Here is a 21,520-nt window from a genome sequence, read left to right as displayed (position 1 = left end):
TGAAGTGACTTAATGATCACAAAAGGATAATTTTTTTGATAAAGTATTGCGTTAATGTCCCTCTTTAAAGTTTTATAGTTTTTTTGGTTGCATTTGCATCTGAAATGTGTGGAAGCCCATTTCCAACACATAAAAAAAATCCTGCTTTGGTAAATCGTAATTATGAGTAAATTGAAACTATGAGATAAATAATTCTGACATAGGGATAGTATAGAGATACAACTTGAAATTTAGTTTTTGCTGCTAATTTCTACCATTTATGTAACAATTTTTCTTTTTATCTCACAATTGACTTGTGTTTAGATTATGATTGTTAATCATTTATTTTATTAATTTACCTAGTAAGTCATAATTTTGACTTTTTATTTCATATTTATGATTTCGATATTTTCTAAGTTTTATGTGCAAATTATGACTTGATGACATAATTTCAACTCATAATTATGTCTCAGTATGTCATAATTGAACATCATCATTTTTACATTTTATCTCATAATTATGACATGTCATTATTGACTTAATCTCATATTGACTTTTTTCGTTTAATCTACTTTTTTTGTCTCAATGAGACTTACATCTCATTGAATATGTTGATTTATGTAAGGGATAATTGATGACGGGCAATGTTATGTGTATTTACTTTTGGAAAATCGTCTGTCATGTTGTTTTTGTCAGTCCTGTATTCTGTATCGGTACTGTACTGTACTAATGTCTGTTATTACAGTTAACTATGTGAAGTGATATGGAACTGTAATGCGGTTAAAAGAGCTGCCTTCAACTACATTCACCTTGCGTTTCCCTAAAAATAATTGCACACCTCAGAACGTTCGCCAGCCAATCAGATTCAAGCATTCAATGGCCCTGTAGTATAAGACTTATGTAATTGTGCCTTTATCTCATAATTATGACTCAGTATTTTATAATAATTTATTTTTAATCTGTCATAATTTCAACAGTAATTTTTTTTTTTAAATCTAATAATTATGAATTTGTTAAAATTATAATTTGGTGTCAATTTCGATTTATCTCATAATTATGACTTAGTGTGTCATCATTTCAACTTGTAATACAGCAATTATGATTATTTAATCTAATAATTATGCATTTATATGTTAAAATTATAAATTTTGTTAACTTCAGTTGATCTAATTATTAATATTAAGTCATTATTTTGACGTCCTAATTGTGATTTTTTTTTTTTCCGTCTCATAATTATGGCTGTCATTATTTTGATTTATGTCATAATTCTGACTTCTTAGACTTAGTAATTACTTATTACACTTAGACTGATTTTTAAAATCTAATAATTATTAATTTATACGTTAAAATTATGATTTAGTGTCAACTTCGATTTATCTCATAATTATGGTTGTCATTATTTTGATTTGTCATAATTATGACTTGGTATGTCATAATTTCAACTAGTCATTAAGTAATTATGATTTTTCTTAAATCTAATAAGTATGAATTTACATGTTAAAATTATGACAGTCAATTACGATTTATCTCATAATTAAGACTCATTATTTTGAATTATGTTGTAGCTGTGACGTTTTGTCTCATAATTATGGCTGTCATTATTTTTAGTTATGTCATAATTATGAATAAGTGTGTCATGATTCCAATTTCTTATCTCATATTTATGACTTAAGTCATTATTGTGACTTCTTATCTCATAATTCTGACTTTGCTGAACTCTTCGAGCGTCTGAAGGGAATTTAACACCGTACTAATGGCCTGTTCTGTCTGAAACACCAGGGAACTCATGCATTCACAGAAGTGCTGCTCACCAGCGGCATCAACACACAGTCTGTGGTGTAGAGAGGCATTATTTAGGGTGATTCATATATATCAATGGGACTTTGAGGGCAGGCGGTGTAGCGTGTTACACCGGCTTGTGTTCCATGAATTAGAGATATGCTTTTGATGATGTGACTGTGTGTCATACGCAGGCCACTGGTTTATTAAAACCATAAAGACTCAGTCTGACCTCGAGCCGCTACAGCAGCCACACATTCAAACGGGCCTCTGATTACATCTCGTTATCCTAATATACTTTGTGTCTCATTCCATTTCTGAAGAGCTGCAGTTTCTTTTCTCTTTGTTCTCTTTGAAATGACATTCACAGCTTATTTTACTTAACAGCAAAACTTTACAGAAAAAAATGTAAAGACTTATAAACCTAATATTTGCGTTTGCCACTAACAGAAATAAATAAGTTTTAGTCCAATTATTAAAAGTGACTAAAATGAAAATAAATTAATGAAATAAAATAAAAATGACAAAAAGCGCATACAATAACTAAAACTTAAACTAAAATTAAAATGACAACTTAAAATATACAAATAAAAGTTACTCGAAAATATTAATAAATACAATATTATATAAATAATACTTAAATAAGTCTAAAATATAAATTTTATTATTATTACTACAAAAAACATTAGTTAATGTAATTAACTGATGTCAACCAAAACTATAATATTTTTGTTTTGTTTTATAATGTCACTGTTAAATAATAACCCTAGTATGTCTGATGCCTGGTAAGGCGACTCCATAAAGTTCTGAATCCCTTTTTTAGCAAGTTTCTTCTTAATCAGCTGAAGTTCCTCAAATCGAATTGCTTCCTCTGGCTTATCGGTCGTTATTTACTCTCCCGTTTAAAACGAAGGTCTTATTGTAAATTGATTACAGCCAGTAGGCGACACATTTCAGCCAGAGCTGTGGATTTACAACTCAATCATCTCAAATGATTCATGCTGCGCTTTAACACGCAAAACTCTAGGCTAGAAAATAGAGGATTTTTCACGAGTTTAATGCCTTTTTTTGTTTTTGTTTTTAAATTATGGCCCCCCTCCAAATAAATTAAATCAATTCAATAATGAAAATAATCATCATCATCATTAAACACAAAAATAATATAAGAACTACTATATATACAACACTAATAATAATAGTAATAATTTTATGCAAAATAAACAATAATAATAAAGCATAATAATAATAATAAAACATAAATATATAATAACTTTAATAGTTATTACAAAATAATACAAATTATCATCATTATACATAATAATAAAGGTAATTATTCATTAATCATTGGATAATATTTGCCTTTGCCACCAGTCGATAAAATCAAAAATCCACTCAAGTCTGTATTACAGTGTTTTTTTACCATGGTAAAGGACGATCGCTTTATTTTTCCACCGCTGTGAGTGATGAGTGACTCGAGAGAATTTACTGACTGTAAGTGTTTATGAATTGGTATTTTCCCTTTTTTCAACCTTATACCTCTTAGTCTTTGGAATAAATGAGTGTTTTCTCCTGTGCATGAGCATGATATGGTGGAAATATACTCCCAGATGAGTTCCTCAAGGACAAAAGACATCTTTTCAGAGATCTTTTGTTTTGTCCTATAGAAAGTGCGGATGGTAAAAGCTCTTTCACGGACGTGTTTGGATCTGTTCACTGACGTGTTGTTCCTGTGGTTGCAGGTTTACTCGCCGCTGATGCTCCGATACGCAGAGCTGGAGGCTCAACTTCTCAAAGACCGTCAGAAATCACTCCATCTGCTGTGAGACTCATACAAACAAACACAGATGCAGCCGCTTTTACTAATGCATGCAGATGAAAGTCAAAACTCGTATTTTATAATCATTAAAATATATATTTTTAGTTATTTTGCAGTTATATAATAAATAAATGATGCTGTTAATTAAAATAAAACAGTCTAGTTGTTTTTAAGCATGCAAAGTACATGTGATGTGCTTGAGCTCTCTGTGCATTTTACAAATAAAGATTTTGACAGTCCTGTCTGATCAATGTCATCCTACTCTGATAACTCAATTAACTTATGATGCAAATCCATCCGTCTGGAGATCTCTGACCACAGCAACACACTCGGACTGAATGCTATGCTGCTGTTTAACTTTCAAAATCCTCCTGTACCATGATTTAACAACATAGTGTTTAATTTTCTATTTTAATTTTAAAGATTTTGTCGTTTTGTTGTGTTTTTGTCATTTTTACTAGATTATTTTTTTATTGGTTAGTGTTAGGGTTAACCCTAATCATCGTTTCCATCATGGGATTAATAAAATAAACTTAATTGTGACTTTTAGTATCACAATTCAGAGTTTGTTTTCTTGTAATTCTTAAAAAAGTCAGAACTGTGAGATATAAACCTGTGCAACTGTGAAAAAATTCTTCATTTTGAAATAAAAAGTTCCTCCAACTACCTTTTTATTTATTTGTTATTTTATATAATAATAACGGCTTTGTGCGTTTTAACCCCGTGTGCACCAGCAGCTTTGTGCGTTTTAACCCCTTGTGCACCAGCGGCTGTGTGTGTTTTAACTCCGTGTGCACCAACGGCTGTGTGTGTTTTAACTCCGTGTGCACCAGCAGCTTTGTGCGTTTTAACCCCTTGTGCACCAGTGGCTGTGTGTGTTTTAACCCTGTGTGCACCAGCGGCTGTGTGTGTTTTAACCCCTTGTACACCAGCGGCTGTGTGTGTTTTAACTCCGTGTGCACCAGCGGCTGTGTGTGTTTTAACTCCGTGTGCACCAGCGGCTGTGTGTGTTTTAACCCCGTGTGCACCAGCAGCTTTGTGCGTTTTAACCCCTTGTGCACCAGCGGCTGTGTGTGTTTTAACCCTGTGTGCACCAGCGGCTGTGTGTGTTTTAACCCCTTGTACACCAGCGGCTGTGTGTGTTTTAACTCCGTGTGCACCAGCGGCTGTGTGTGTTTTAACTCCGTGTGCACCAGCGGCTGTGTGTGTTTTAACCCCTTGTACACCAGCGGCTGTGTGTGTTTTAACTCCGTGTGCACCAGTGGCTGTGTGTGTTTTAACTCCGTGTGCACCAGCGGCTGTGTGTGTTTTAACCCCTTGTACACCAGCGGCTGTGTGTGTTTTAACTCCGTGTGCACCAGTGGCTGTGTGTGTTTTAACTCCGTGTGCACCAGCGGCTGTGTGTGTTTTAACCCCTTGTGCACCAGCGGCTGTGTGTGTTTTAACCCCGTGTGCACCAGCGGCTGTGTGTGTTTTAACCCCTTGTGCACCAGTGGCTGTGTGTGTTTTAACCCCTTGTGCACCAGTGGCTGTGTGCGTTTTAACCCCGTGTGCACCATATTTGAGTTTTTTAATAGTAAGCTGAAATAAAATGCATTTACATTTTTTATTTATTTTTATTTCAACTAAAGACATTTTAGTAACACATCAATTGAAGCCATTTTGTCATTAGACTTGCTTTGTTAAAGTTAAGAAACAAATCTAAATCTTTTGTAACATTATAAATGTCTTTACTGACACTTTTGATCAATTTTATGCATCCTTGCTGAAATTATTAGAAAGTTAGCAGCGCTATTTTAGTATCATTGATATACGTAATTTTATTAATTAGATTTTATTTTTATAGTTTCTGTTTTTGTTTTCATTTGTTAAAGTAATCTATTATAGATTATGGACTTGTATTTTAGTTAAATGTTTTGATGATAGATTTGTTTCAGCTTTTGTGAACGTTTCAGATCATTACAGTCAGGTTCATATCATCTAATTAATATGCATCTTAATTTATCTACACATGCGCTTCTGCTGATGATTTATGAGCTTTGCTCTGACATCACATTAGGTTTTAGCCAAATGTAATTAAAACTAAAACCAACAAAAATTCTTGAAATAGATTTTTAAGAGAAAAAAAAGAATACATATTTTATAAAATCATGATAGCCTGATCGAGATAATCATTTGTTATTTATAGTGTCAGTCAGAGATGGTTTTTATTGATATTATAGATTTTTTATGTTTTAAACTAGTTTATACTTTTATATTTTCTGTTTTAATTTTGGTCATTTTGTGTATTTTTCTTAGAATTTACTAATATTTTAATACATTTTTATTTCGCTTTTTAATTTGAGTTATTTTAGTATATCAAGTTAAACTAAATTAAAATGATTTTTTAAAAATATTTATTTTATTTGAGTTGTTTTCATGTAGCATTGTGTTTAAGTCATTAATAAGTAATTAATGTAGCCTAATTTAATTACTTTTCCCTTTTTTCTGTAATTACAGTTACTTCTGCTGTAATTACCTTAAATATTGACCAATTCTATGTTAATCAATATTGAAATATAACATCAAAATTGATCATCTAATGTTAAAATTAATATTTTTAATATAACCTTCTCCCTTTAAATGCTTCGGTTAGATTAAGAATAATTTATGCAATTTTATTTTATTATATTATTATATTAAGTAAAAACCAGAATTAATTTGAAAGAATTAAAAGCAGTCTCATGTCTATGCTTATATTTTTCTGCTGGTCGAGGATAATATGGGATTTAGGAAGTAACCTAAGTAATTCAATTGTAATCAATAAAGAGATGAATTAGTAGGCTACAGTAATCTAAAAGCACTGTTGAAGATGTAAATAATAGCTAGTAATTAATTACTTTTTTATAACAACTTACCAAGCACAGACGTAAAGTAATGAACGTGTTACTTAAGACTGTGTTCATAAACACATAATACTGGTACTAAAGTATGCAGCAGGGACATGCATTTCATTATTTGTTTGGAACAATGGAAGCGTGAACGATCATTTCAGGGTGAGTTATTACTGTAATGCATTTGCTGTGAAATAGAGAAAGTTCTTACTAAATGGTTTCCTGAACCTCGTCCAGGTGCATCAGCCGGATTGGAAATATTTCTCAGGGTTTCCCGCTGAAGCGAATTCAATGGAAAATGAACTCACTGCTGTTTTCGACACATGAGAGCAGGAGAATAAGTGAAGCAGCTTGTGTGTTTCTCTCACTCAGAGTGAAGGGTTTTAGTGTGTTTCTCTCTCTGCTGCATTATTCTTCAGTCTGACACTATGACAGCGTCAGCGCTGACAGTGATTTATCCAGAATGGCACTCGGTCACGCCTGACATCCTAATGCATCCCAGTAAAATCAAACCTGACACTTTAATTGATCCGGGAATGTATAATTGGGTAATGCAAGGACGTGCATTATTTTCTGCAGACTTACCAGTGACTGCTTTACAATGGAAGAAGATGAATCAAGCATATGCTTCTTGAAAAAGCAATGGTGTGTTTCTGATCTCTTTCCCAGCTCTTGAGACTTTATGAGTCCTCAGTTACATCTCAACATCTTCCTTGTTTGGAAGATGTGAAGGCCACAGCCATGGCCTCACAACCAGTTTAAGAGCGGTAACCTCATGTACTTAGTTTGTGCTGTTTTTCTTTAGGATTAGTTTGTATGCATTTTTCATTCACATTTGTTGCAAACATTTATTTAGTTACAAATAACTCACAGGACACAAAGGTCATTTCACATACATTGTATTTTATTTAGTTGACCATACAGAAGTATAGTTTTGGGAGCGCTCACCATTAGTTACTTTTGTCATTTTGTTTGTGTAATTATTTGTTTCTGAGCTTACCAGTGTTGGATTCCACACCCGGGAGAGATCCAGGAAGTTGGCTGGCTTAAAGGGGTGGCGGTTGGAGCAGGAGCAGTTTTATAGGGGAGGTGGCCTAATTGGACACTACCATTGTTTATGTCCTGGGGGGATAGCTCATTCTCTGCTTAGATATTCTGGGGTTTGGATTTATATTATATTGAGTACTTTTGTTGAATTTAGATTAATTAAATGTTTATTACTTTTGGAATAAGTTTTATGTAGATTTTGCTGTTATTTGTAGCTTGTGTAGAAGTGTTGTTGTTGTTAGTCTTCCCCTGTGTGTTAAAATTGGTCTGATCAGCCAATATATAAGTCCCCGTTGTTTCTTTGTAAGAGTTAGTTGTATTTTTTGTTTAGAGCTTTAGTTACTGTTTGTTTATTTGACTTTTGTTTTTGGGCCCAAACCTTTATTTTCACTTTGTTGTCATGATTTTTGGGAAATAAAAATCCTTATTTTTTAATTTCCCTTGCGACTCCTCTTGCTTAACTGCTTGGTCCCTGACAGAAGAGCATGCTATCCATTCTGATTACTTACAGTCTGCTACTGATTACAGATTGCACAAAACCAATCTTAAGTCTCTGGGGTATATTTGTAGCAATAGACAACGTATGGGTCAACATTATACATTTTTCTTTTATGCCATAAATCATTAGGATATTAAGTAGAGATCATGTTCCATGAAGATATTTTCTAAATCTCCTACTGTAAATATATCAAAATTTAATTTTTGATTAGTAATATGCATTGCTAAGAACTTAATTTGAACAACTTTAAAGATGATTTTCTCAATATTTAGATTTTTTTGCTCCCTCAGATTCCAGATTTTCAAATAGTTGTATCTCAGACGAATATTGTCCTCCGAACATAAGTCCCAATTTCTAAAAATTGACCCTTATGACTGCTTTTGTGGTCCAGGGTCACAAATTACATGATGAAAACGATTTAATTTTGATTACTCTTTTTAAGTTATGTATTCTGATTACTTTTGGTTTACTTTCAGATTACCTACACTGAAAAAAATGATTCTTTGAATTTACTAAATGTTTTTATGGTAAGTGGTTGCAATCAATTCATTGTAGCTATATTTAAATAAACTAATTTAGTTGATTAACTTTCAGCAAAATGTATTTAAATGTAGCTAAAATAAATGGATTGCAACCACTTACCATACATTTTTTTTTAGTAAATTCAATGAATAATTCTTTTAAGTGTATGACCTTGTTTATAGATTTGAATGGGATTATTATAATACAAAAACGAAACCAAGAGAAATTAAATATATTCCATTCTTCATTATCTTCATCATCAAATGCATTAAACTTTACATTACTTAAGGGTTTCCCAAACCAGGGTTAATGAGCTGATGGAAAACTAATAATTGAAAATGTAAAATAAAATTAATGTCAATGTAAAATTAAATTAGATATTTATGCATCTGACTGTGACAATTAACTGACATTGGAGAACATGAACAATTATTGAGATACGAACTTTAAATCACAGAGGGAAATAGTTGCGTCTCATAAACAGCAGCCAAATTTAATGGAGAACAAATGATTGTTTTTCCTGCTTCTCAACGTTTTTCTTATTACAGTATCATATAATCTATTCTGCTTCACATTAATTTGATAGTACTCACAGATGACTGATTTGAGTCTGTATTTTTTAAAGGAATTATATGTTTTATAACATCAAAGGCGCAGCATTGCATGTGTCTTTCAAGGAAAGGTAATCCCAGAATGCATTGCAACATACTGCTTCCATTTATTGCTGAGGAACATTCCATTACATCATTGTACAAACATCATTGAAATGTTACTTAAAACAAGTAGTGACATTTAAAATAATGTTTTAGAAATTTTTTTTGATGAGAAATGTTTTTGTTCTTACGTTTTAAGAAAGACCAGATCACTTTACAGGAACGTTACTGGTCGATCATTTGTTAATAACTTTGTATCAGAACGTTATCTGATGTTCCGAGAGCGTTTTCTGTTAGGATACGCTCAGATTTCTTTGTGGACATTTTAATGTTATTAAAAATAAACATTCTAATAATGTTACATTTGGGGAGAAAATAAAGATAGTGTAACGTTGTAATAACTGTTTCGAAAAACTTTAAATAATGCTTTAAATGATGAAAACATGGACATTTTAATGTTATTAAAGTATTGAAAATAAACGTTCAAATAACATTTTTATTTAAAGTTTATAGAACGTTGAGAGAAACATTTTTGTAACCTTTAAATGACGTCATGATGATAATTAAGAAAACTGGACATTTTAATATATCAAAACAATGTTCCCACAGCATTTTTATAACCTAAATTTGTTTCATGAATGAAATGTGAATACATTGTGACAGGACTGTCTTTCTTTGGACGAGCTGCTCCCTTAAGTGCTCAGATCTCTTCTTCTGTCTGTATGTTTGGACACAGTCATCATCACTGCACGAGTCATCTAGAAAGACAAACATCCATCAGGACGGACCAGTGTCACTCCTATATGAGAGGAAACGGTGGCAGGTTATGAGGACGCATCTGTGTCTAACATGACGAATGGCTCCATGTCATAGCAGGTCAGTCACCGGCACATTAAGACAATTAAGACCTTCTCGTCTGGCTCTCTACATGAGCAGAACAGCTTAGCAACTGTGTAGCAGTGCACTAAAAACACTTGAATGTCAGGAGAACTGCGCAACTCTGTCATGTTGTGTTATGTCTATCATCATGTGACCTTTGAAGTGACCCCTGTGAACACATACTGTAATGAGGGAGCTTGATGAAGACGTTCTCGTCTTCGGAGGACGCGCTTGTGGGCTGATTTACAGCGACTCATGATTTCCTCATGATGATCTATGGAGGATGTGAGAGTCTCACAGCTGTACTCCTGTCTGTTCACCTGGATGACGACATGTGCTTGATTTCACATAGCGTGAGGAAGTATTATAATGTCCTGATCTCAACAACCATAGTTCTGTGTCTGTCTTTTTCATCTCACGATTCACAGACGAGGAATATTGCAGCTTACTTTTTTTTTTTTAGATATAGTGATGCCTGATTGACATGTTTAACAACCAATCACACCTCACTTATTTTTATGTAATAATAAACCGAAAACCGAAATAAAAAGAATATTTTCCATATTTTTAAAATTGATATCCGTTAATTTAAAAGGGTAGTTTTTACAATAAATTTTATATAAATATCTAAAATATTTTTAAATAATATTTAAGCGTATAAAAAAAAAACTAAAGAAAATATATACATATATTAAATTTTTATTATTATTATTAGTTTTATCATTATTAATATTAATAATTATTAATACCAATTTTTTACAGGTTTTATACGTGAATCTGCATATCTAAACGGTAAAATGTATGTAGGAATGTATGAAGGAATGAATGAATGAATGAATGGATGAATGAATGAATTAATTAATGAAGGAATGAATGAAGGAATGAATGAATTAATTGAGGAATGAATTAATGAATGAATTAATGAATGAATGAAGGGATTAATGAATGAATGAATTAATGAAGGAATGAATGAATGAACAGATGAATGAATGGATGAATTAATGAAGGAATGAATGAATGAACAGATGAATGAATGGATGAATTAATGAAGGAATGAATGAATGAATGGATGAATGAATTAATTAATTAATGAAGGAATGAATGAAGGAATGAATGAATTAATTGAGGAATGAATTAATGAATGAATTAATGAATGAATGAAGGGATTAATGAATGAATGAATTAATGAAGGAATGAATGAATGAACAGATGAATGAATGGATGAATTAATGAAGGAATGAATGAATGAACAGATGAATGAATGGATGAATTAATGAAGGAATGAATGAATGAATGGATGAATGAATTAATTAATTAATGAAGGAATGAATGAAGGAATGAATGAATTAATTGAGGAATGAATTAATGAATGAATTAATGAATGAATGAAGGGATTAATGAATGAATGAATTAATGAAGGAATGAATGAATGAACAGATGAATGAATGGATGAATTAATGAAGGAATGAATGAATGAACAGATGAATGAATGGATGAATTAATGAAGGAATGAATGAATGAATGGATGAATGAATGAATGAAGGGATTAATGAATGAATGAATTAATGAAGGAATGAATGAATGAACAGATGAATGAATGGATGAATTAATGAAGGAATGAATGAATGAATGGATGAATGAATGAATGAAGGGATTAATGAATGAATGAATTAATGAAGGAATGAATGAATGAATGGATGAATGAATGGATGAATTAATGAAGGAATGAATGAATGAATGGATGAATGAATGGATGAATTAATGAAGGAATGAATGGATGAATGAATGGATGAATGAAGGAATGAATGAATTAAAGGAATTAATGAATGAATTAATTAAGGAATTAATGAATGAAGGAATTAATGAAGGAACTAATGAAGGAACAAACGAATGAATAAATGAATGAATAAATGAATGAATGAACTAATGAATGAACAAACAAATGATTCATTAATTCATCCATTCCTTCATTCATTCGTTTGTTCCTTCATTGGTTCCTTTAATGGATTAATTAATTAATTAAGGAATTAATGGATTAATTAATGGATTAATGAATGAAGGAATGACGTGTGTCTTTCAGCTGTGGAGAGGAAACTCAAGGACTTGAGGAAGGTGAGCAGAAACCCAAACAGCTAAAGTCACATTGTGTCTGGGTTGTCAGAAGGAGATCGGCATTAAATTTTCACAAGTCTGCACAGCTTTTTTCACGGCAGTATTTGTGCCGGACGTTTGCAGCATTAAACTTTCATGTCGCTGCCGCATCACTGAGGAAATTGGTTGAGCTTTTTATTTAAAGGTGCAAAAGAGACCGAGCTCGACTACAATCAATATATGCTGATGACCTCTGAAGATTCGGATCAGATCAACCTTCTCAAGACCCGTCGATCAACAGGCCATTATTTAGTTTCCCTTTTGAGAGGATCGTAAAGGCATAGTTCAGTGGAAATTACAATTCTGTCATTATTTATGCTGTTCCATATATATATATGCAGAAACCCATATTACTATTTATAACAGGCAGTCCCTGTATGTTGGGTTGTTCAGGTTTAGCTCAAAGTGTTTGAGATGCTGTTACAGGTCAGGCTGGGTAAAGTTTCCCATCAGCAGCAGGGATTGGATTATAATGACGGCACGCATTAGCCTAATGTACAATGAGATCCTGACATTTAATTCTAAAGTTCACATGAAAAAGGTAATTGCTTGTGAATGGCCTGTTAATGCGTTAGAAACATTAACTAGATCCAACTAATGCTGATCTGCAGGAGTATTTCCCTCCAGCTTTATGTCACGAGGTTTTCTGAAAGTAAATAAGACATGCATATGTTTCTGTGTCTGAATGACATTAAAACTCAGAATTGATCTTTCCATCATGAGGGCGTAGGATGATAAAGGTCAGGTGCTCTTCTTCCTCATTAATAAAACTAAGAAAGCATGAATATTCATAGTGTGGGACTTTGGTTCAGTGACAGGGAAGTAATAACATACACCTTTTGCATGAAATTTTGCATGTGGATTTTTATATTAACGGATGCTGTAATGTTACTCGTTATAAAACATGGCGATAAAAACAGCCGTAAAGTTTGAGAACGAAAGGATGTTTGGTCAGAGATACACAAGATCTTCATGAAGACTGACCACAAACTGTGTTTCTGTCTGCATGTTGTCAGATGCTGGTTCTGTAATGTCACTTTAGTTGGTGAGAAAAAAAAAGGTTTTGCATATGGATATATATTGCATCTGAATTTTATACGTATCATTTCATATAAATAAAGGTTTTATGCAAAACTGTTCAAATGCAATACAAATTTAAGTATATAAAAGTAATACAAATATAAATATATTAGTATTATATCAAAATATAATAGTGTATTATAAAAGTGTATTATAATGCACTTAAAAGTGTGTGTGTGTGTGTGTGTGTGTGTGTTGAAAAACATACACATACTTCAAATATATCAAAAAAATGAAAATTCGTATTTTTATAATTACGTAAATATATTACATGTTATTTTATATAATATTTAATATTATTTTAATTATTGAAAATAATTATTATAATTTTAACAATTTATGGAATTTTATTAATAATATTTACATATATGTTTTTCATAAAAGTGATATGATATAATGACTTTTCAGAATGACTTGGTTATAATCTTGACTTGGTATAACATAAGACTTATGGTATAAATTATGAGAAATATGACATGAAAATCAGAATCCGAATCATTATTAAATTAGACACACACACACACACACACACACACACACACACACACACACACACACACACACACACACACACACACATTTATTTATTTTTTTCATTGAAAGTTCATGTTTGCGAAAGCATTAACAATGTTAATACACACATTTGATGCACATGTTTCCTCTCGTGTGAAGAGTGGTTCATATGTGAGTTTGTTATCTCTAGTGTTTCTACAGAAGCAGCTGTACATTCAGACTCCAGCAGTTTGACTGCAGACATTATTTGCATTTTCCGTACCCCCTCACCTCGGCGCCGTGTTATTCATATCAGTTATATAATGCAGATGTGTGGCTTACGTAACGTGAGAGCGGCCCGATTCTGCAGCTTACAAACTGAACAGTATCAAACATGCACTGCATATCAACATCTTTTAGGAATAAAGAACTGATTTTATTTGCTCTTTTAATTCATGTTTCACGTCAGCAGTGAAGCTGCTTTATTTTTATGATGACATAATCTAGGCACAGCATACTGTTGTTAACCCAAAGCTAAATCTGAAATCTGTTCTCTTCAATATGTATCTATTGATTGATTTATTTTAAATCATCCAATACTTTCAAGATGGATAAAATCAAGTCATGCTAATATTCTTTTCTTTCCTTTTTTGCCTTATTTATGTGGTGAAATTCCATATAAGTGGTGTGATTGTAAATTAACATTTACTTTAATCTTGCTTTGTGCTTACATTTTTTTTTTTTTACATATGTGGTTTACATATGTTAGCTGTGTTATAAGTGGGATAATGTATATCCAGAGGGCTGTTATTGCAAAACATTTCAAGGTTATGTACATTATCCCTTACTTTTTGATTATTATTATTTTTTTAAATTATTATTTTCTTTATTGATTTACTGTAAATCTCCCAATTCAGTCCAGATGAAGAAAATCAAATCTCGCTTATTTATTTATTTATTTATTATTCATTAATTTAAAAACTTCAAACAATTCCTTATGGATAACATCGATCCTTGTAAGTTTTTAATTAATTATAACTTAACATCATAACTATAAGATAAAATCAAAATTGTCGAAATGGAAAAAAAAGACAAATTACTTTTTAATAAATGTTTAATAAATGTTTATCTCATAATTATGACTTAGTATGTCAATGGACATTTTAGGCTATACATTTATTTTAAAATGTCAAAATTATGATTTTTGTTTTTATTTAATAAAATAGATATTTTTTAAAATCTTATAATTATGACTTGGATAATCATAATTTCAACATTTTATCTCATAATTAAGATGTAGTGTGTCGTACTTATGAATATTTATTCCATAAATAATGACATAATTAAAAGTCATAATGACAAAAAGCAATATTTAAAATAAATTAGAATCAGAAAGAAATCAAAATGATCAGACACAAGTTACTATAATGTGCTGAGACATAATTATGAGATAAAATCAAAATCAACACATTATGTCCTTACATTTGACTTTTTGTTTCATAAATGTCTTATTTGTAATAAATCTTATTTTTATTTCATAATTATCTTTTAATGTCAGTTTACTTTAAATGTCATACATTTTAAATGACAAAATTATTTTTACATAATAATTTCGATTTTTTTTAAATAATTTGTTTTGTGTAATAATTATCTCATAGTTATGACTTTGATGTCATAAATCCAACCTTTTACCTCATAATTATGACTTAGTATGTCATATGTATGATTTTGCGTTACATATTATGAAACTCATAATTATATATATAAAAATGATTAATTATGAGACTTTATCTCATTGTCTTGATTGACTTTATCTCATAATTATGATAAGTATGTTGTGGCTTTTTATTGTAATTATTTTCAAGGCCAAATATTATTCCTGCTATGAAATAGCAGCTAAAATGATTTTTACAAGCAAAGAGCTGCTTTAAATGCACGGTAGTCCATCACTGCACTGTAATTATGCTTTTGAAACACAGTCTATTTTAATAGCCATCAAGAGAAAACAATATGTGCGTTTTATGAAGGCAGATAAACATTTCTCCTCAAGCCTTTTCCTCGACAAGCAAATGCAGAAGCAGAGACCAAACGGCTCTCCTGGGAAATCAAGTCCTTCACAACTTACAGCTGAAAATTACAAGTCATGTTCTCCGCAAACTGCATGTGTTGTGACCGTATTCATAAATAATGCAGAAATATAAGAGCAGGACGATCATGAGCTCCTCAACCTGAGCAAATCACACACAATCCTTGACTTTGTGAACTTCAGCAATGTTTCTCGAGGACATGAATGTGTTGAAGGTGTTTTGTGATGCTTCTCTGATACAATATCCATACATAAATCCACATTGGTCTGTGAGTTTGTGAGGTTTTATCATGTTCTTATTAGTTGTGTCTGTTACTTTTATTATGGCATATGCTTGTAATATTGGGTCACATTTTTCTTTCAGAAGCAGAAACATAAATGTCAGTGGTAACACTTTTACATTAAGGCTTTAGTTGACATGAACTATGAATGAACAATACTTCTACAGCATTTATTAATCTTAGTTAAGACTAATTTTAACATTTACTAAAGACATATTAAAATCAAAGTTGCATTTGTTAACATAGTTAGTGCATAGTGAGTTTGGATAAATTAATCAGTAGGCCAGTGCACTTAAATATTTTTCTTTATGAGCATTTTATCATTTAATTTAAGAACAACTATGAAATGGAAAGGTCCAAATGGCAACCCGTCAAAATAAAAGTTCGGTTTAACTTGAAGAAATTGCTAGAAATATGTGATTTTTTTTATTTATTTACATTTGTATAAGTTTGATTATTTTAATTAATTGGACATTTTCTTTGCTTAATACAATTTAATTTAACCATAAAAAAATTAGTTTGAATTGAATTTAAAAAATTTAACGGAATTTGGGAAAAAATAAAACAGATTTCATAGGGCCCTAATAGTGAAAATGTTAACTGTAATGGATCACATCATCATCTTCTCTGTGGTCTGGTTTGGTTTTCTTTTTCAAAACGCTTCATTCATGAATATAAATCTACTTTCGTGTTAATCTCTTTGAGTTTGAATTATTCATTTGGAACCAATGTTCTTTTTCCAACAACAAATGCAGTCTGACATGTTTACAAATGCGCCGCATAATTAGCATCAGCATGTTTAATGGGATTATTTCTCTGCGAGAGAACATGAAATCACAAAGCAACATCCTGATGCTTTTGAAGTCACGATTGAGTTGAAGATCTTCATGTTCTCCTGAACTCAAAGAGAAATGTACAGTATACATATTTTGCAACATATGTATATTTTGTACTTCCACCTATGTCACGCGTGACCTTTTATACATGATTATGTAATGCTTGAAGTCCAGCTAGTGCAAGACCAGTATTTGTCGTTAAAAAGTATATACTTTATTTATTTATTTATGACCAGGGAAGATTCCTCGGCTGGGATCCTGTAGAACTCTTTGAAGCTGCACTGAAACTGCAATTTTGACCTTCAGTCTGCAGTAGTGTTATTTATATATTATCATAATATTTATTAACATTTTTAATTATCTTTTGTTTTTATATTTTCAGTTTTAATTTTTTTTGTTCATATGCATGTTTAATTTTTTTCCGTATTTTTAAATATTTAAATATTTCAGTTGTTTTTAATATGTCTTTTAGAAGCGCTAAAAATAAGTAAAATTTTTATTTTAGGGAATTTGATTACTTTGGAGTAAATTCAATAAAAAGCCAGAGGAATAAAATAAAATAAAATAAAATAAAATAAAATAAAATAAAATAAAATAAAATAAAATAAATAAAATAAAATAAAATAAAATAAAATAAAATAAAATAAAATAAAATAAAATAAAATGCCTCAATTATCAAGTCAATTATTTTATTTAAATTTTTTTGCACTAATCAGATAGACTTCCAGCAGAAAGATATGATGCATATTATAATATATACCATTACACAAAACAGTGTTGTTTCAGGCCCACGTTCATGAAGTAAGTGTCGTGTTGGAGGAAGATCTGTCGGTGAGTCAGTTTTACAGAAAAGATGTTCATATATTGATGGATGTGCTGTTTAAACACGTCCTTCATCCTTCTTCTGTTGCAGCGACGCATTCTTTGGGAAATGTCATAACATTTAGCGAAAAGCTTTGTTCACTTCAGCCGCTCATTGATATTTATTGATATTCCAGCAGAAGAACGTTAGATCCGGTGGAAACACCTGAACAAAGATCTGAGAGTGAGAGGAGAAGAAATGTGAGCTTGTGAAAGCAATAATTCACCTGGGAATCAGTTATAGCTGCATGACTTTCTTTTATTCTGTAGAAATCTAAAGCGGATGTGTTATAATCATCGTTATAATATCCTAAGCGTAGTCCATATGACTCATGCGCTTTATAACAAACCATGTAAAACCACAAACCATGTAAAAGTTTGAGGTGAAAACAGACAGAAGTTTAATCTGTGAAGATGCATCGTGACAGGCTTTGACTCATTCTGGTTGTTCTGTGAGTGATTTATCAGAGGTGAAATAGACGCTTGTCTTCAGGATCTTTCATCAAATGTAATAACTTGCCGACATACAGTATAAAACATCTTTTCTTCTCAGTCGACGTCATCAATCGCTTATACAGGCACTTTCACCATCTAGAAAAATCAGTTTCAGTAAATGGATAAAATCAAGCTCTGTCATGTGTTCTTTTCATAAAGTATACTCTTTTACAGATTATTTTAGTTAAATGGGATGTGAATGGCAAATCGATTTAAACAGCTGAGGCACTTATTTGAAACATTACATATTTATCATAATTTTTCTATATGTAATTGTACCTTATTTTTATACACTTATTTTATCCTTTGACTTTATTTATTTATGTAAAACACTGCCATTTTTTACCCCCCCCTCCAATTTTTTTTTCCATACTTTGATATTTTAACACATATTTTTTAATTATTGATATTTAATAATTTAATTGCAATTTCATCAGATTCGCTCCAAAATTGTTAATCAGATGTAAACAGTAAACACACACACACACACACACACACACACACACACACATATACATTTCATCTAAATATTCTATATTCAAAATTCTAAATATCACTGATTTCTTTTAAACCTATTATACCTAATGTATAACTTGCATAACTTACAATATATGTATATGTGTGTGTGTGTGTGTGTGTGTGTGTGTGTGTGTACCCTCTGATTTTCTGATTTTTTTACCCTTAAGATGTTTTTCGGGTTATTTTGTAGAAACTCATGTATTCCAGAAAAGCGGTCATGTTCAGCTCTGTATTGACTGGTGAATGAGGAGGTGCTGAAGGAGTGAATCAGGTGTTTCTAGCAGACGCTGTGCTCTTAAAAAATTATGTAATAATGACAAAACAACCAAACAAATTTACTACAAACTTAAATTTAAAATTAAATCGAATTCAAACTAATAGTATCTAAAATAACGCTTGCACTTAGCTTTTTAACTAGCATTAAATGACTGTTACGTTATAGTAGAAAAGTCAGAGGTGGAGCGAGTACATTTAGATGAAAGATCTTTTCTGTATGTCATCTAATGAACGGAGTGAAGTGAGCCGGTTGAAGTTTCTCTGTCTTGTTTTGTTGTGACGTCCGTGTTTGTTTCCCATGATGCTCGTCTCAAAGCATCAGCATGATGTCGTCCAGGATCGATCTCTCTCTGAGCGTCTGTTTGTGTATCGACAAGCAGCTAAATGAACTTATGTTAGTCTTATCATGGACTCAGAGCTCGATCAGACCGATCAAACGGCCACAATCCCGAGTCCTGCTGCTGCTGATGATAGTGATGATGATGGGGTTTAGTGAGAAAGATTAGGTTCATCTCAGGGACTAATTAGTCTCGGGCTTAGACGACTGTCTATCTGATGCTTATTGAACAGCTCAATGAAAACTTTCTTGATTAGTCAAGCTCGAATCTGATTGGCTGGATTTACTCAACTTTACAAATCTGCCTGGAAACAAAGTCATTTTTAAGAACCGTGTTTCTGCAATGAGATTCAGATATTAAGAGTTACACTGGCGTTCCAAAATACATATTTAAAAGAGTCTCTTCTGCTCACTAAGGCTGCATTTATTTGGTCAGAAAATAGTAAAAAATTTGAAATATTATTGTAATTTAAATCAGCTGGTTTCTGTGTGAATCTCAGTTAAAGTGTAATTTATTTATGTGATGCTCCATTTTCAGCATCATTCTTCCAGTGTTCAGTGTCACATGATCTTCAGAAATCAGAATAATATGATGATTTACTGCTCAAGAAACATTTCTGATTATGATCAATGTTGAAAACATAAATGTTTTGTGGAAACCGTGATATTTTTATTTTCACAGATGAATAGAAAGTTCAAATGAACAGCATTTCTTTGAAATTAAAAACTTGTGTAACATTATAAATGTCTTTACTGTTGGTCAATTTAATGCATCCTGATGAATAAAAATATCAAGTTCTTTTAATTTAATCAAACTTTTGAACGGTGTTTAAGAAGTAATCTGTACTTACTACTTTTGGATGGCCAGAGATTACAAACTCTAAACCAATTTCTTTTATATGTATTTTGTGAGGTCGGTTGCATTTGTTTATGCTACGAACTATTTAATGTAAAATCCGCCCCTAAATGCCAAGTATAAACGTAGTGGACTGTGATTGGTCTTTTTACATGTCAATCAGATGGTGGGCGTGTCTTGAGCAGAATAAGTTAAATAGCTAGTAGTCAAACTTGTCAAATAAAAACACAGATGTTTCTAGTTTTGTGCAATCACTCTATAGGTCAAGTTTACATTTTCTCCCTCCGCTGATTTCAGTCTCTGATTTAAAGGTTACGATAAATAGAAACAGTATTTTATAAATATGTATTTTCAGTGAAGAAACTCCAGATCTTCACCTGCAGACGCCCACATCATTCTCCTCCTGAAACGCCGTCCTCCATCATTTATCACAGTGATACTCATCACTTTGTTCATTTTAAAAGAGCTGCATTAATTATGCATGAGACTCATTTCAGGCCTGTAAATTAATTAACCGCTTGTGTTTTGCAGGTCTGCCGTATCTCCTCAGGGTCACGTGACATGTCCTGAGAGGAACGGAAATGATAATGAGGAAAAAATGACCAATTTATGCTTTCAGTGGCTCATTGGAGACGACGATTAGTGAACGTTAAAGTCGTGCGAGGAGGTTGATGAGCCTTAGACGTGTTCATTAAGATCTTCATTCTGTTCCCAATGTAATCGCTTTTGTGAGTAAATGAATATCCTTTTTTCAGATTATGTTAGTAAAATGGGATGTGAACTGCACAGCAACTGAGACAATTTTCCTGAATATTTTATGAATAAAAATATAAATAAAACTAAATTTTTATTCATAAAACATTCATGAAAATTGTCTCAGTTGCTGTGCAGTTGATAACAAGTGGATAACACTTTTTGTTGCTTATTTGAAACATTGATATTTTCTCCAATTTTAAATCAGATTTCATAAAAGAAAAAGAAATGGATGTGAACTGCAAGGCGTCAGCTGAGGCACACTTATTTGCATACAATTATATTTAAAAGGTTTATTATGCATGAATTTATTTATGCATATAAGCATTTATTTTTATTTGTTAAAATGTTGTCATTTGACATTTAACATTAGACATTTATAAAAAATAAAATTAACAGCTATTTACAGTTTAAACATAAAAATAAATATATAATTTTACTTAATTGTAT

At 31.6% G+C, this 21,520-nt stretch overlaps 2 protein-coding genes across 2 annotated transcripts in view; both read left to right on the top strand.

Annotated features, from left to right (window-relative positions):
* Nucleotides 1-3,830, top strand: part of xylb (xylulokinase homolog (H. influenzae)) — a 28,405-nt gene extending 24,575 nt beyond the window's left edge. The window contains exon 19 of the mRNA XM_059534653.1: nucleotides 3,498-3,830. Coding sequence (XP_059390636.1) covers nucleotides 3,498-3,581 — 84 coding nt within the window. The 3' untranslated portion in view covers nucleotides 3,582-3,830. The remainder of the gene's footprint in view (nucleotides 1-3,497) is intronic.
* Nucleotides 1-21,520, top strand: part of LOC132124468 (nuclease EXOG, mitochondrial-like) — a 344,294-nt gene that overhangs the window by 133,221 nt on the left and 189,553 nt on the right. The window lies entirely within an intron of this gene.

This window comes from Carassius carassius, chromosome 42 (assembly GCF_963082965.1).
Source record: "Carassius carassius chromosome 42, fCarCar2.1, whole genome shotgun sequence".
Taxonomy (NCBI): Eukaryota; Metazoa; Chordata; class Actinopteri; order Cypriniformes; family Cyprinidae; genus Carassius; species Carassius carassius.
The sequence above is the reverse complement of the archived record's forward strand: the minus strand, read 5'-3'. Positions and strand labels throughout refer to the sequence as shown.